The 18,048-nt window shown below is 42.1% G+C and overlaps 1 protein-coding gene across 2 annotated transcripts in view; it reads right to left on the bottom strand.

Moving 5' to 3' along the window:
- The window catches only part of SNX31 (sorting nexin 31), a 71,942-nt gene extending 67,136 nt beyond the window's left edge, over positions 1 to 4,806 (bottom strand). For both annotated transcript variants that reach the window (XM_030303789.1, XM_030303790.1), the window contains exons 1-2: positions 4,720 to 4,806; positions 4,533 to 4,607 (exon numbers count right to left, since the gene is read on the bottom strand). In XM_030303789.1, the coding sequence (XP_030159649.1) occupies positions 4,533 to 4,607; positions 4,720 to 4,785 (141 nt within the window). In that variant the 5' untranslated portion in view covers positions 4,786 to 4,806. The remainder of the gene's footprint in view (positions 1 to 4,532; positions 4,608 to 4,719) is intronic.
- Between the last annotated feature and the right edge of the window lie 13,242 nt (positions 4,807 to 18,048).

Raw genomic sequence — 18,048 nt, 5'->3', positions numbered from 1 at the left:
AATGAGCCAGTTGAACGTTTCCTTCACAGGTCTCTTTAAATCCCTTTAAGGAAGGGGGTGTAGGCAAGAGCGGGGCATAAATCCAACCGGTTTTATGTATTCAAAGGCACAGAAAGAAGTCAGTCAAGCAGTGCACATGGCAGAGAGATGAGTAGCACTCAACAGCGGAGGGGCGAGCTGCCGACCTTGAAGGAAGCTCACCGAGAGACGAGCCTGCAGGCGATGACTTCAGAGGGCACCATTCACAACCGACATCTTGAAAGCACAGCCAAGTTCAGTCTTCTATGCGTTAGCCTGCACGCAACTTGGCGGAGAAAGAGCAGGGGCCACCTCACCTGGGCGGGTGCCTCTCCTCAATCCCAAAGTCATCCAATATACAAAACAGAAATCCAATACTTAAAGCCAAAAATCCCACGTGCTGAAGCGCCGTCTGCCCTGAATATACCACAGTGAGTACATGGCATCTAATGGGAACTTAGAATAAATGAACGAATGAATCAGTTAATTCTATAAGGTGAAATTTCTGTTCTACCAGGATGCAGAACTTCCTGGGAAAAATACCAAACCCACACAGAGATGGGGCCTTGTTTTGTTTCCTACTTATAGTATTTTTGTATTAAATCAGATTAAGAATTCCGAGCCATTTCACATCTTCAGTGGAATAAGAAGAACAAAATCTAGCTGAGTGGTGCTTGAGAGACGTCCCCCAAACGTTCTGTCTCCGACTTCGGGTTGCCAGACAAAACACAGGACGCCCACGTAAGTATGTCCCAAATACTGCACGGAACTACTTCGACCCAAAACTTCTTTGTTGCTTACCTGAAATTCACATTTAGCTGGGGAGCCTGTGCTTTTATTTGCTAAATCTGGCAACCTTACTCAACGATCTACACAACAGGATTGATTAATGATGACGAGTGCCCTGCTGACCCCACAGAGGCTTGCTAGGCAGCCTGAATAAAATCCCGTGCCTGGAACTCTGGCAGAAAGCAGATCTTGGTTGCCTGGGGCCAGGGGTGGAGGGAGAGGTTATCAAGGGCAAAGGGGCAAGGGAACTTACATGCAGAGTGCAAAAACTGTTCTTTGTTTTGATTGTGGTGGTAGTAACATATACATTTACCAAAATTCACCACACTGAACACCGAAAATTGGGAGATTTTATTATGTCATACCCAAATAGAGTAAAAGCTTGTTACTTTAAGACTCCATTGTTTTACTGATACAAGTTATTTTGTTAACTGTAGTAAGAAAACCACAAAATTTAATGGGTCGGAGCAGGTACTGGAGATCAGATCTTGGCTCCAATACTTACTAGCAGTTTGGCTTTGGGCAAGCTGTGCCTCAGTTTTCTCATCTGTTAAATGGGGCTAATTATAATCCTGGCTCATAGCGCTCCTATTAAAATGAAATGTGCTTTTACATACAAAGTTATTGGCACCAACCTTAACGCACAGTAACTGCTTGCTGTTTTAAATTAATAATACCAATATTCACCTAAGTTCTAAGTAGTTTTCTTTTTAATGAAGTCGTTCCTGTAGAAACAAGGAAAAGGATAAGTTGCAAGGTATAAGATAGTTGGAAACTGGATAAAGAAATCTCCACTTTCAGATTTTGAAAAATCTGGGACAAATATGAAGTATTAATTAATATCTACCCTGTACCCCAAATTGGGCACCAGGCGGTGGCTATTCAATATTTAAGAGTCCACTGTACTAACAGTTTGTTTTCCCTGGCTTCCAAAACAGAATAAAAGTCTACTCACTTTATGGCTCCACTTGTGAACCTACGAAGACTTGACAGGTCTTAGTTTTTCTGAAAACGAGCATTTTCCTGAGTCTGTTGGTTAAGGAGGGCCAGGTTCAGGAATTCCTCAAGCCTCTCCATCAGTAAGTGTTTAACTGAACACATGCTATGTGCCAGGCTCCGGGAGAAAATGGCCCCTACTCTTCACAAGTACTCTGGGAAGTTGACACCCGTAACCACCTATTTGCTTATTATTTGATGAAAAAATGGAAGGTCAGAGAAGAGGTGAGGTGACCAGTCAGGAAGCAGTCAGTCAATTCCACACCCTCCTGCTCCTCACGGCCGTCTCCTGCTTTTCACACTGTGACGGCAGCCTGCCCAAGGCCACCCCTCGTTACAGAAGGCGGATTATTGGGCGAGAGGACCCATCAACTTCCTCCGCCAAGTGCCAAACACACCTGTACTTTCTCTTCCCTTCAGATCTCCATCTGCCTACCTCAGCAGTCCTCCCAAGTCCCTAGACACATTTTGGTCACAAGTAGCCGCTCATCTTGCAGAAGTCTGAATCCATGCCCTTCCTCATGGAGTCAGCCAACCGTCATTCCTGAGCACCTGCAGGGGCACAGGCACCGCAGCAGGAAGTAGCAACTCAGAGATGACCACACGAATTAGGTAACGAGCACATTAAAGCTGTTTCATGTGGAGTCCAAAGAAACTTCATCCTACCTCGCAAAATGGACTTTTTTCCAGCGCCCGCTGATGGGAGCAAGAAGCATCCCTGTGCTGTTTGCAACAGTAAAACATGGAGTTGAGACCTGTCCTTCAACAGAAGGCAGTTAAAGGAAATGTGTTCTATGCTCGCTAGAAACCCAGATTGCCTGGAAGGATTCTCCCCCAAATAGCTGTTGCTTGGGCAAGTTTGTTTCTTGGCTGTTGTTGTTGTAAGTTTTGTTTAAGTAATCTCTACAACGAACCTGGGGCTCAAACTCATGACCCTGAGATCAAGAGTCACATACTCTTCTGACTGAGCCAGCCAGGGGCCTCTTTTCCTTCCTTCCTTCCTTCCTTCCTTCCTTCCTTCCTTCCTTCCTTCCTCCCTTCCTTCCCCAGGGGCCTCTTTTCCTTCCTTCCTTCCTCCCTTCCTCCCTCCCTTCCTTCCTTCCTTCCTTCCTTCCTCCCTTCCTTCCCCAGGGGCCTCTTTTCCTTCCTTTCTTCCTTCCTTCCTTCCTTCCTTCCTTCCTTCCTTCCTCCCCCCTTCCTCTTCCTTCCTTCCTTCCTTCCTCCCTCCCTTCCTTCCCCTGGGGCCTCTTTTCCTTCCTTTCTTCCTTCCTTCCTTCCTTCCTTCCTCCCTTCCTTCCCCAGGGGCCTCTTTTCCTTCCTTCCTCCCTTCCTCCCTTCCTTCCTTCCTTCCTCCCTTCCTTCCTTCCTTCCTTCCTCCCTTCCTTCCCCAGGGGCCTCTTTTCCTTCCTTCCTCCCTTCCTCCCTTCCTTCCTTCCTTCCTCCCTTCCTTCCCCAGGGGCCTCTTTTCCTTCCTTCCTTCCTTCCTTCCTTCCTTCCTTCCTTCCTCCCTTCCTTCCTTCCCCAGGGGCCTCTTTTCCTTCCTTCCTCCCTTCCTCCCTTCCTTCCTTCCTTCCTCCCTTCCTTCCCCTGGGGCCTCTTTTCCTTCCTTTCTTCCTTCCTTTCTTCCTTCCTTCCTTCCTTCCCCAGGGGCCTCTTTTCCTTCCTTCCTTCCTTTCTTCCTTCCTTCCTTCCCCTGGGGCCTCTTTTCCTTCCTTCCTTCCTTCCTTCCTTCCTTCCTTCCTTCCTTCCTTCCTTCCTTCCTATATATGCTCTTTAAAATCAGGATACAACCCCTGCCCCCAAATGTTTTTAATTAAAAAGGAAACATGCACGGGGCACCTGGGTGGCTCAGTCGGCTGGGCATCCGACTTTGGCTCAGTTCACCATCTCACTGTCGGTGGGTGAGTTTGAGCCCTGCATCAGGCTCCCAGCTCAGAGCCTGGAGGCTTCTTCGGATTCTGTGTCTCCCTCTCTCTCTGCTCCTCCCCTGCTCACACTCTGTCTCTCTCTCAAAATAAATAAAGATTTAAAAAAAAAGAAAAAGAAAAAGAAAACATGCATGGAGGCAGAGGGAGGGTGAATTTTATTTCCAAACTTTCATTTACTCCTCTAACCCATTTTGGAGACTTGGAACTCTTCCTTATTAGGACAATAAAACCCTTTAGAGCATGCTAATAAATCAGGCTGCCTCGCAAAGAAAATGCCCCACATCAGAGGGAGAAACTATAGTGGGAAACGGCCTCCGGTCTTGATCAGCCATTTGCTTCCTGGGTTTCCAACCTGCCGGTACTCGAAGCCTATAAATACACTCATTTGAAAACAAAAAACACACACACCTTTTCAAAGAAGCCTAAGACACTCTGGGAGAGAGAAAATGAAATACCGATCTATGTACAAGATTCCTAAGACTATCGCTCCGTCTAGATTTAGTGTGCTCATTCTGAACGGGGACATAATGCTGGGGAAGAGCTGAAATGCACCCTGCCAGCGGGGGCTGCTGGGGGTCAATCACTGGGCTGGAAAGCGGTTGGGAGAATCACCTGAGCCAATTCCCTCACCTCCCAGCTGCAGAGGGTTAGGAGCGGTAACCTATATAAACGGAGCTGTAGGCCGAGCGTTATCAAATCGATCCTTACTCCGACCCCGCTTCCCAGGTTAGGGGCTTGGAGCGCTCAAAAGGTCCGGTGTCTTGGGGCGCGCTTTTCCTCACCTGCCTCGAGCCTGCTCACCTGTTCGTTCCAACGGTGCAGCTGGCTGTAGCGCACCCTGCAGAAGAGGTACCCGTCCAGGTACACGGAGTACAGCTGCAACACGGAGACAGAGCGGTTCGGATTAGCTGAGCGAGCAGGTGAGCCCTCGCCCCGTCACGTCGCCGACCGTCTCCCCGCCCGATCAGACCCCTAGTCCCCCGCGCACCACGTAGCGGCCCCCCAGCGCGTCCGGCCGCTGCTGGGACACCGGGATGCAGAAGTGCATCTTCATGGCTCTAGCGGGGGCGGGGAAGGGCCCTCGGCAAGCCGAGCCGCGGCGGCGAGTCCGGGCTCCGGGGAGCAGAGGGCGGCAGGTCTGCAGCGGCAAGGGCGAGTCTGGACCCGCGGCGGCGGCCGGGGCGGGGCTGGCACCGCCCCCTGGTCCCCGCCCAGCTCCGGCCCAGCGGTCGGTCCCGGGAAGGTGGGGAGCCGCGCTCGCAGAAGCCGGACCTGCCAGCGGCTCGACCCGGGTGTGTGGACCTCTCCCGGCTCCTTGGCGGGAAAATCGTGCGTGGGCGGGTGGATCGCTAGAAGCCTTCTGGGGAGAAGGTCCTAGGTGGTCGTCAGATTTTCATCAGAACCCACAAAAGCTTAAAATCGTTGCTCCAGCCACATAGATGTCTTGTCCAGTGCCAAGCAAATAACGACTCCCCCGCCCCGCCCCCAACACCTGGGGAGGGAGAGCGGGAGGCCTGGGGGGGAGGGGGCGGTAGGGGAATGTACAGCGAGGAGGAGTCGCTCTCTCCAAGTGTCCACTCCAGGACCCCATTCTGACTTCCCTGGCTGGTCGGAGGTCCCATCCCCCTTCCCTGGGCCTGTCCTGTGAGGGGGAGTGACAGAGCGACCGACCGATCCCGTGCAGACGCGCCCTCAAACTCAAAATGTTGATATTTTCTCCAAGTAGGTGCCCCCCCACCAGGATTAAAAAAAAAAAAAAAAAAAAAAAAAAAAAGCTCGTGTCTCACTACCTGTCGACAATGACCGAATGCAGTGCACTGCGAATTAAGATTCTCAAGAAATCCTTAAGTCTAGCAGTTGATCTAGGACTAGCATAGTTACATTAGCCTCTGTTTGTTAACAATTTGTTAAATCGGGGTGCCTCGGTGGCTCTGGGTTAAGCGTCCCTGGGAGTCTTGGCTTTGGCTCAGGTCCTGATCTCACGTTTCCTGGGTTCCAGCCAGGCATCCAGCTCTGTACTGACCGCAGGAGCCTGCTTGAGATTCTGTCTCCTCTGTCGCTGCCCCTCCTGACTTTCTCTCCCTCAAAAAAAAAAAAAAAAAAAAAAAAGAAAACAAAAAACAAAAAAAATAAACAAAAACCATAGAACTTTAGAAAGAAAGAAAGAAAGAAAGAAAGAAAGAAAGAAAGAAAGAAAGAAAGAAATACTTTTCCCACGAAAGTACCAGAAACCTCAACCATTGTTTTTCCTTAATCTATAGGAAACCTTATCAAATGGGCCTGGCTTGCACCTCTCCTGGTCCCCGGGAAGCCCCGGCTTTAAATAGGTGCCAGCACCCAGTTAGCTGGGTTTCTGTAAACGCTGTGTTCTCTGGACTAACCATCCCAAGTTCTTTCAACAATCTTTCATCTTTAGTTGCTGTGTAAAGCAATCCTCCTAATTCCCTTATTTTAATGAAATGAGGATAGAATTTCTCCCCTCCCCCTTCCTGCCACGGTCACTGGGGCGGAGGGATGCTCCAGGCACCTGTGTGCCTGTCACTAGGTAGGTGCTGGGCTGCCTCCATGGTTCCTCCTGTTCGTAGCTCTCCTAGCTCTTGGGGGTAAACATCAAGAGCAACATCCTTTCCAATGACAGAAAAGGCCCAGAGAGTGCAGTAACTTTTCCACTTGTTTTCCCCATAGGTCTGATTGGTTTTTTTCTAGGACTCCGTGAATACCACTGAAAGCCCTTTAAGAGGCAAGTCCTCACTGGGGGAGAGCTGAGTGCCCAAAGGGGGAATCTGAAACCGGGGAGGGAGACCCCACACTTGCCCAACACCCGTTCTTTCCTGCATGCTTGACGTGTGCAAGGTCTCACGTACATGGCACCGTTTAACTTCCCCAGGCACAGTGAGCTAGGAACCATTGGTGGGAGGCCTTATGGAAAAGGAAACTTGCGGCCATTAAGTTAGGGAGGCAATATAATGTAGAGACAAAGAGACTGCAAATGGAATTCCTATCCCAGCTCCGTGGCTTCTACTTAAGGGCCTTGGACAAGTTAATGGACCCTTACATCGCATTTTCTTCCCTTTAGGAAATTGTGTTAATAACCGTATTCAAGGACTTTCAGTCCAGGGTAGATGGGCCTTAGGGTTTTTCCCCTGCCGGTGGGCCATCTCTGAACGGGAGGGCCACACTATACCAAGACTACAGGTGTCCCTGAGTGTCCCCTGGGGTACAGGCTCATGAGGTTGGCTCTGGGATCTGGCCCAGTCTTCTGGCCCAGTCTTCAGGACAGCAAAGTGGAGCCTATCCTCCTGGGACTTTTCTTCAACCTGTTTGGGGCCTGGCTCCACCTCCAGCATAGGCCGAAGTGCCATTTCCTTCCTCCCACCAAGGCTACTCCTGAAGCCGAACTGGGCAGGACTAACCTCTGTGCAAGTCCCTGTCTTCTACCTCCAACCTCTGCTCCTGAGCATCAGCTCTCATTTGCTCATTCAGTTAACATTATTTTTTTGCTAGAGATTATATCTTTTTTCCAACTTTATTGAGATATAATTGCATTTTTTTGTTTGTTTTTAAATTTTTTTTTCAACGTTTATTTATTTTTGGGACAGAGAGAGACAAAGCATGACCGAGAGACAGAGCATGACCGGGGGAGGGGCAGAGAGAGAGGGAGACACAGAATCCAGGCTCTGAGCCATCAGCCCAGAGCCCGACGCGGGGCTCGAACTCCCGGACCGCGAGATCGTGACCTGGCTGAAGTCGGACGCTTAACCGACTGCGCCACCCAGGCGCCCCTTGTTTGTTTATTTTTGAGAGCAAGAGAGAGACGGCGCTCAAGCAGGGGAGGGGCGCTCAAGCAGGGGAGGGGCGCTCAAGCAGGGGAGGGGCGCTCAAGCAGGGGAGGGGCGCTCAAGCAGGGGAGGGGCGCTCAAGCAGGGGAGGGGCGGAGAGAGAGGGAGACCCAGAATCGGGGAAGCAGGATCTAGTCTCTGAGCTGTCAGCACAGAGCCCGACTCGGGCTAGAACCCCCAAACTGTGAGATCATGACCTGAGCCGAAATCAGATGCTTAAAGCGACTGAGCCACCCGAGTGCCCCGAGATATAATTGACATATAACCTTGTTTAAGTTTGAGAGGTACATACGGTGTGATGATTTGACACACGTGTATACAGAGAAATAATTATGGTAATACATTTATCGCCTCACATAGTTACCATTTGTTTTGGGATTTTTTTTTTTTTTGTAGTGAGAACATTTAAAATAAACTCTTAGCAACTTTCAAATATATGCTATAGTATTAACTATAGTCACCATGCTGTACATAAGATCCCTGGACTTTATTCATCTCATAACTGGAAGTTGATATCCTTTGACCTCTATTCCTCTGCCCCTAGCAACCACCAATCTACTTTGTATGAATTCAGTTATTTTAGATTCCACAGATAAGTGAGATAATATATTTGTCTTTCTCTATCTGATTTTACTTAGCATAATGCCCTCAGGGTCCATCTATATTATTGCAAATATCTGGATTTCCTTCTTTTTTATGGCCAAACAATATTCCTGTGTGTGTGAATAATAATCCTGTGTCTCTGTGTCATATTTTCTTTATCAATTCATGCATTCATGGACACTTACGTGGTCTCCATGTCTTAACTATTGTAAACAATGCTGCAATGAACAGGAAGGTGCAAATACCTCTTTGAGGTATGATTTCTTTTCCTGATACCTAGAAGTGAGATTGCTGGATCATATGGTAGTCCTATTTTTCATGTTTTCAGGAACCTCCATACTGTTCTCCACAGTGGCTGCACCAACTTCCATTCCCACCAACAGTAAATAAGGGCTCCCTTTTCTCCACACTTGGGCCAACACTTCTCTCTTCTGTTTTTGATAACAGCCATTCTAACAGTGTGAGGTGATCTCTCCTTGTGGTTTTGATTTGTACTTCCCTCATGGTTAGTGATGTTGAGCACCTTTTTATGTACCTGTTGGCCTTTAGAAAATTAGTAAACCTTGAGAAAAATACCTGTTCAGGCCCTTTGCCCATTTTTTAAAAATTAAGATAAATGACCTAAATAAAACATGTTTGTTTCAGGTATATACTGATTCAATATTAGTAAATATTGTGAAATGATCATCACAGTAAGGCCAGTTAACATCCATTACCACATACACTTAAAATTTTTTTCCTTGTGATGAGAAATTTTAAGACCTTCTTAATAAATTTCAAATATGCAATACAGTATTCTTGAATTTTTAAAAATGTTTTAATGTTTATTTATCTTGGAGAGAAAGAGACTGTGCATGAACAGAGGAGGGGCAGAGAGAGTGGGAGATGCAGAATCCGAAGCAGGCTCCAGGCTCTGAGCTGTCAGCACAGAGCCCGATGCGGGGCTCGAACCCATGAACCTTGAGACCATGACCTGAGCCAAAGTCGGCTGCTTAACCTACTGAGCCACCCAGGCACCCCTAATAATTATGCAATACAGTATTATTAACTATAGCCCCCATGCCGTGCATTGTATACCCAGAATTTGTTTTATAACTGGAAGTTTGTACTTTTTGACTACCTTCTCACATTACATGCCCCCTCTAACTTTCCTCCACCCCGGCTCTGGTAACCACAGTTCTGTTCTGTGTGTATGAGTTCAGAGTTCTTCTGGTTTTGTTTTTCTTGTTGTGTTGTGTTTTTTAGATTCCACACAGTAAGTGAGATGCTATGGTATTTGCCTTTCTCTGTCTGACTTATGTCACTTAACCTCATGGCCTCAAGGCCCATCCATGTCGTCTCACGTGACAAGGTTCCTTTTTTATGGCTAAATGTTCCATTCTATAATACATATACACACACCACATTTTCTTTATTCATTCCCCCATTGAAGGACACTTAGGTTGCTTCCATTATCTTGGCTGTTGTAAATAATGCTGTAACGGCCATGCGGGGAGTATATACCTTTCTGAGTGAATATTTTCATTTCCTCCAGATAAATACACAGAAGTGGAATTGTTAGATCCTAAGGGAGTTCTATTTTTAACATTTTGAGGAAACTTCACACTGTTTTTTATAGTGGCTGTGCCAATTTACACTCTCACAAACAGTGCATGAGAGGTCCTGTCCCTTTTCTCTACATCCTTGACAATATTCGTTACTGTCTTTTTGATAATAGTCGTTATTCTGACATGTGTAAGTTGATAGCTCATTGTGGTTTTGATTTGCATTTTTGACAGTGATGTTGACAATCTTTTCATGTACTTGTTGACCATCTCTATGTTGTCTTTAGAAAAATGTCTATTCAGATCCTCTGCACAGTTTTGAATTGTCTTTTAGCTATTGAGTGGTAGTTCTTTATATATCTTGTATATTAACCCTGTATCAGATACATAATTTGCAAATATTTTTTGTCCATTCAGAAGGCTGCCTTTTTTTTGGCCATTTAACCTTTTTAATATTGAAATATAATCAACCTGCAGTGTTATAGTAGTTTCAGGTGTATAATATTACGATTCAGCATTTCCGTACATTACTCAGTGCTCCTCATGATAAGTGTACTGTGACTCCCTTTCATCTGTTTCACCTATCCGCACCCCGCCCCCCATCCACTTTCCCCCTGAAAAGATTTGTTCTGTAAAGTTTTGGTTTATCTCTTTTTATTTTGTGCCTGTGTTTAATTTCTTAAGTTCCGCATATGAATGAAATCCTGGTATTTGTCTTTCTCTGATTTATTTTACTTAGTTTTATATCCTCTAGGCCCATCCATGTTGCTGGAAATGTCAAGATCTCATTGTTTATGGCTATATATTACTCCACTGTGTGTGTGTGTGTGTGTGTGTGTGTGTGTGTGTGTGTACCTGCCACATTTTTCTTTAACCATCTATGGATACAGACACTTGGATTGCTAACACATCTTGGCTATTGTAAATGGCTGCAATAAACCTGAGAATCTGTGTATCTTTTCAAGTTAATGTTTTGTTTTCTTTGGGTAAATACCCGGTAGTGGAATTAGTGGATCATATGGTAATTCTGTTTTCAATTCTTTAAGGAACTTCCATACTTTTTTCCACAGTAACTAGACCAATTTGCATTTCCACAAATAGTGCATGAGGGACTTTTTTTTTTCTTCCCATCCTCACCAACGCTTGTTATTTCTTGTCTTTTTAATTTTCCCCTTTCTAACAGATGTGAGGTGGTATCTCATTGTGGTTTTGATTTGCATTTCTCTGAGGACGAATGATGTTGAGCATCTTTTCAGGTGTCTGTTGGCCATCTTGATGTCTTCCTTGGAAAAATGTCTATTCAGGTCCTCTGCCCATTGTAATTGGATTATTTGTGTTTTGGGTGTTGAGTGTTAGAAGTTCTTCACAGGTTTTGTATATTATTTCCTTATTGGATAGTGTAGTCCCAATAGTTTAATTTTCTTTTGTTTCCTTTCCCTCAGGAGGCCTCTAGGAAAATGCTTCTATGGCTGGTATAAAAGAAATGACTGCTTATTTTTGTGGTTTCAAGTCTCACACTTAGGTCTTTAATCCGTTCTGAGTTTATTTTGTGTATGACATAAGAAAATTGTCCAGTTTCATTCTTTTGCATGTTGCTGTCTAGATTTCCCAGCACCATTTGTTGAAGAGACTGTCCTTAACCGATCATGTATTTTCTTCTTTGTCACAGATTAATTAACTACATGGGCATGGGTTTATTTTCTGGGCACTCTGTTGATCTGTGGGTCTATTTTTGTGCCAGTGCCATACTGTGTTGATGACTATAGCTTTATAAGTATCTTGAAATCTCAGATTGTGATACCTCCAGCTTTGTTTTTCTTTCTCCAGATTGCTTTGGCTATTTAGGGTCTTGTGTGGTTCCACACAAGTTTTTGTATTATTTGTTCTAGTTCTGTGACCAATGTTGTTGTATTTTGATAGGGATTGCATGAAATCTGTAGACTACTTGGGGTAGTATGGCTGTTTTAACAATATTGGTTCTTCTAATCCATAAGCATGGAATATCTTTCCATTTGCTTGTGTCACTTTTAATTTCTTTCATCAATGCTTTATTAATGTTTTCACAGTACAGGACTTTCACCTACTTGGTTAAGTTTATGCTTAGGTATTTTTTATATTTTGGTGTAATTATAAATGGGATTGTTTTTGTCATTTCTCTTTCTGCTACTTCATTATTAGTGTATGGAAATACAGCAGATTTCTGTATATTAATTTTGTATTCTGCAACTTTACTGAACTCATTTATCAATTCTAATAGCTTTTTGCTGGAGTCTTCAGGGTTTCGATATACAGTATTATGTCATCTGCAAATAGTGAAAGTTTGACTGCTTCCTTCTCAATTTAGATGCCTTTTTCTTGCCTGATTGCTGCAGCTAGGATTTCCTGACCTATGTTGAATAGAAGTGGTGAGAGTGGACATCCTTGTCTTGTTCCTCATCTAAAAAGCCAGTTTTATACCATTAAGTATGATACTAGATGTGGGTGTCTTTATACATGGCCTTTTTTTATGTTGAGGTACATTCCCTCTAAGCCTAGTTTTTTTTTTTTTTAGAGTATTTATCATAGATGGATGTTACACTTTGTAAAATGCTTTTTCTGCATCTGTTAAGATGATTGCATGTTTTTTTTTCTTTATCATTTCTTTTGTTGATGTCAGGTACGATGTTGATTTGTAAATATTGAACCACCCTTGCATCCCTGGAATAACTCTCCTTTGATTGTGATGACTGACTTTTTTTTTTTTTAATGTATTGTTGGATTCAGTTTGCCAGTATCTCATTGATGCCCTTTCATTTTGTTGATGGTTTACTGTGCTGTGGAGAGCTTTTTAGTTTCATGTAGTCCCAGTTGTTTTTGCTTTTGTTGCCTTTGCTATTGGCCTCAAATCCAAAAAACCACCTCCAAGACTGATGTCAAGCAGCTTACTGCCCGTTTTCTTCTAGGATTTTTATGGTTTCAGGTCTTACATTCAACTCTTTAACACATTTTCAGTTAACTTTTTTTTTTTATGGCATAAGGTAGTGATCCAGTTTCATTCTTTTGCATGTGGCTATCCAGTTTTTCCAACTGGACATTTATTGAAGAGAATGTCCTTTCCTTATTATACATTCTTGCCTCGTGGGCTTATTTCTGAATTGTCTATTCTGTTCCATTGATCTATGTGTCTGTTCTATTCCAATACCATACCATTTTGATTACTATTGCTTTTTTTTAATACAGTTTGAAATCCCAGATCATGATGTCACTGGCTTTGTTCTTCTTTCTCAAGATTGCTTTGGCTATTTAGGGTCTTTTATGGTTCCACACACATTTTAGGATTGTTCTATTTCTGTGAAAGATTACGTTGGAATTTTTTTTATTGAGATTGCATTTAATCTGTAGATTGCTTTAGGTACTGTGGACATTGTAACAACAGTAATTCTTCCAATCCATGAGCACAGAATATCTTCCCATTTATTTGTGTCTTCTTCAGTTTGTTTCATCAGTGTCTGATATTGTCCAATGACCAGTCTTTCACCTCCTTGGTTAAACTTCTTCCTACATATTTTATTCTTTAGGAGACAATTTATGATTGTTTTCTTAATTTTTATGATAGCTTGTCATTAGTGTACAGAAGTATAACAGATTTTATATATTGATTTTTGTATCCTGAAACTTTACTATATTTGTTTGTTCTACCAGTTTTTTTTCTGGAGTCTTTTTAGGGTTTTCTGTATATATAATGTCATCTGCAAATAGTGACTGTTTTACTTCTTCCTTTCCAGCTTGGATACTTTTTATTTTTCTTGCCTAATTGCTCTGGCTAGACTTCCAATATTATGTTGAATAAAAGTGGAGAGAGTAGGCATCCTTGTCCTGTTCCTGTTCTTAGGAGAAAAGCTGAAAGCTTTCACCATTGCATGTGATAGTAGTTGTGGGCTTCTCTTATATAGACTTTGTTACGTTTATGTACATCACCTTATACCCTACATGTTGATATTCTTTTTTATCATAACTACATACTGAATTTTGTCAAATGCTTTTCCTGCCTCTCGAGATACAAGCTTTGTCCTTTATTTTATTAATGGGCACATTGATTGATTTGCAGGTATTGAACCATCCTTGCATCCCTGGAATAGATCTCCCTTGATCATGGTGTGATCCTTTGAATGTGTTAAATTTGGTTTGCTGATATTTGGTTGAGGATTTTTGCATCTGTGTTCATCGGGGATATTGGCCTGTAATTATCTTTTTTGGGCATCCTTGTCTGGTTTTGGCATGAGGATAGTGCTGCCCTCATAAAATGAATTTAGAAGTGTTGCCTCCTATTCTATCTTTGGAAGTTTGAGAAGGCTTACTATTTTTTTTTTTTTTTTAATTCAAGCTAGTTAACATACAGCATACTATTGGTTTCAGGAGTAGAATCCAGTGATTCATCACTTACATATGACACCCAGTGGTCATCTCAAAAAGTGCTCTCCTTAATGCCCATCACCCATTTAGCCCATCCCCCTCCCACCACCCCTCCAGCAACCCTCAGTTCTGTATTTAAAAGTCTCTTATGGTGTGCCGCCTCCTCTGTTTTTATCTTATTTTTCCTTCTTTTCCCCTATGTTCATCTGTTAAGTTTCTCAAATTTTATATATGAGTGAAATCCTATGATACCTTTCTCTGACTGACTTACTTCACTTAGCATAATACTCTCCAGTTCCATCTACATGGTTGTACATGGCAAGATTTCATTCTTTCTCCTTGCCAAGTAAATTCCATTTTGTGTGTGTGTGTGTGTGTGTGTGTGTGTGTGTGTGTGTGTATACACCACATCTTTATCCATTCATCAGTCAATGGACATTCGGGCTCTTTCTATAATTAGGCTACTGTTGGTAGAACTACTATAAACATTGGGGTGCATGTGCCCCTCTGAATCAGCATTTTTGTATCCTTTGGATACATACCTAGTAGTGTAATTGCTAGGTCATAGAAAACTAGTTTTAATATTTTGAGGAACCTCCATACTGTTGACCAGAGTGGCTGTACCAGTTTGCATTCCCACCAACAGAGCAAAAATGTTCGTCTTTCTCTGCATCCTCACCAACATCTGTTGGTTCCTGAGTTGTTAATTTTAGCCATTCAGATAGGTGTGAGGTGGTGTCTCATTGTGGTTTGGATTTGTATTTCTCTGATAAATGATGAGCATCTTTTCATTGGTCTGTTAGCCATCTGGATGTCTTCTCTGGAAAAGTGTCTATTTCTTTCTTTTGCCCATTTCTTAACTGGGTTGTTTGGTTTTGGGGTATTAAGTTTGATAAGTTCTTTATAGATTTTGGATATTACCCCATCCATTTTGAATTTATATATGTAAGAAAGTGGTCCAGGTTCATTCTTCATGTCACCATCCAGTTTTCCCAGCACCATTTGTTGAAGAGACTGTCTTTTTTTCCTCTGGATATTCTTTCCTGCTTTATTGAAGATTAGTTGGCCATACATTTGTGGGTCCATTTCTGGGTTCTCTGCTCTGTTCCATTGATCTATGTGTCTGTTTTTGTGCCAGAACCATACTGTGTATCACAATTCTAGTTTTCAAGCTGTATTACAAAGTGGTATTCTTTTTTAAATGTTTCATAGAATTCACCAGTGAGGCCATCTAGTCCTGGACCTTTGTCAGGAGGTTTTTGACTGCTGACTCCATCTCCTTACTGATACCGTCTTTTCAGATGTTCTATTTTTTTATTCTTCACTATGTCCATGGTAGGTTGTATGTTTGTAGCAATTTAATCACTTCTACATTGTCTGATTTGTTGGTGTACAATTGGTATAGTATGCTTATGATCCTTTGTATTTCTGTATTATTGGTTGTAATGTCTCCTCCTTCATTTCTGATACTGTTTGATTTTGTGTGTGTATGTGTGTGTGTGTGTGTCTAGCTAAAGTTTTGGATATTTTTATTTAAAAAAATCCCCTCAGATCTTAAGTCATTTGTCTTTTTTTTTTTTTTTCTATTGCCCTTTTAGTCTCTGTTTGGTTTATTTCCTCCTGATCTTTGTTATTTCCTTTTTACTAACTTTGGACTTTGTTCTTTTTCTAATTTGAGGTGTCAAGTTAGGTTGTTTGAGATTTTCCTTTTCTCTTGATGTAGGTATTTATCATTATGAACTTGCCTCTTAGAACTGTTTTTGCTGCATCCCATAAGTTTTGGTATGTTGTATTTCCATTTTTAGTCGTCTTAAGATATTTTTTTAGTATCTGTTTTGATCTATTGTTGATTCAGTAGCATATTGTTTAATCTCCACATATTTGTGAATTCTCCAGTTTTCCTCTTGTAATTGATCTCTAGTTTTATACCACTACGATTAGAGATGATGGGTACTAGGATTTCGGTCTTCTAAAGTAAGGCTGGTTTTGTCTTTGCACATTTTTTTAGTCAGATAATTGCTTTTTTGCTATTACATTACATGATTATCTTCTGTGTTTTTCATATTAATCCTTTATCCTATACATGGCTTTCAAATATTTTCTCATGTTTCCTAAGTTGCCTTTTCACTTTGTTGGTTATTTCTTTTCCTGAGCAGATTTTTAGTTTGTTGGAGGCCCACTTATTTATTTTGTTTGTTTCTAATGCCCTATACAAAAATTGATTGCCAGGGTACCTGTGAGGCTCAGTCAGTTGAGTGTCCAACTCTTGATTTCAGCTCAGGCTGTGATCTCCTCGTGTGTGGGATCAAGCCTTGTGACAGGCTCTGTCCTGTCTGCGCAGAGCTTGGGATTCTCTCTTCCCCTCCCTCTCTCTACCCCTCCCCTGCTTGTTGTCTCTCTCTCTTTCTCTCTCTGAAAATAAATAAACCTAAAAAAAAATGATTGCCAAGACCGACATCAAGTAGCTTTTTCCTTATGTGTTCACTATGTGTTTCATGATTTCAGGTCTTAAATTTAAGCCTTTAATTCATTTTGAGTGAATTTTTGTGAGTGGTGTAAAATAGGGTCCAGTTTCATTCTTTTGCATGTGGATATCCAGTTTCCCACCACAATTGGTTGGAGACCCTATTTTTCTCACTGAGTATTCTTACCTCCTTCATCCAGTATTAGCAACCATATATGCAGAACTTTATTTCTGGGATCTCCATTCTGTTCCATTAATCTAGAAGTCTGTGTTTATGCCAGTACCATACTATTTTGATCACTATACTTTTGTAATATATTTGGAAGGAAGTGTTATGCCTCCAGGTTTGTTCTTTCTCAGAGCCTTTTGTAGTTCCATAAGAATTTTAGGATTGTTTTCTCTATTTTATGAAAAATGCCGTTGGAATTTTGATAGTGATTTCATTGAATCTATAGATGGCTTTGGAAGAAAGGATGTTTCAACAAGATTAATTCTTCCAATCCATGAGCATGGGATAACATTCCATTTATCTGTGTCTTCAGTTTCTTTTATCCACATTTTATGGTTTTCAGTGTATGGATCTTTCACTTCCCTGGTTAAATTTATTCTTAAATATTTTGTTGCTACTGTAAATGGAATTGTTTTCTTTATTCAGTTCATTGCTAGTATACAGAAATGCAACCGATTTTTGTGCATTGAATTCAGCAAAGCAGAATCATTTATTTATTTCTAACAGTAGAATCATTTATTCTAACAGTATTCTTATAAAGTCTTTAGGATTTTCTATAAATTATGTCCTGTAAAGTTGTCACTATTTGCACATGACCTCTTGCTTTCTTATTTGGATGCCCTTTATTTTTTTTCCTAATTGTTCAAGCTAGGACTTCCAGTACTATGTTAAATAGATGTGGTAAGAGTGGATATCCTTGTCTAGTTGCTGATCTCTGAGGAAAAGTTTTCAATCTTTCACTCTTGGGTATGATGTTAGCTGTGGGCCTTTCCTGTACAGTAAAACCTTGTTTCACAAGCATAATTCATTTCACAAACATGCTTCTAATCCAAAGCATGTGTGTATCAAAGTGAATCTCCCCATAAGAAATAATGGAAACTCAGATGATTTGTTCTACAACCCAAAAATATTCATGTAAAAATGATTATAATACTGCAATATAATAAAAAATAATAAAGCAAATAAAGTATAAAGAAAAATGAACAAATTAACCTGCACATACCTTTGAAAACCTTCGTGGCTGATGTGAAGGAGACCAGAGAGAGGAGGGTTATCGTGTAAAAGGACTTTGACTATCCCTTATAGAATCCCTGCTATCTGTTGGCTCAATGGAATCTTTTTCTCTTTGTGCAACTTTAACAAGGAACCTATCCAATGACGTAGAATGAAGCAAAGCATTCCTAAGGTTACTCTTGTCTGGAAAAGCAAAGGACTGTCCATAGGTGCTTTGAAGTGACAAAAACAC

The sequence above is a fragment of the Lynx canadensis genome, chromosome F2 (assembly GCF_007474595.2).
Source record: "Lynx canadensis isolate LIC74 chromosome F2, mLynCan4.pri.v2, whole genome shotgun sequence".
NCBI lineage: Eukaryota > Metazoa > Chordata > Mammalia > Carnivora > Felidae > Lynx > Lynx canadensis.
This window is presented reverse-complemented; position numbering and strand designations above follow the sequence as displayed.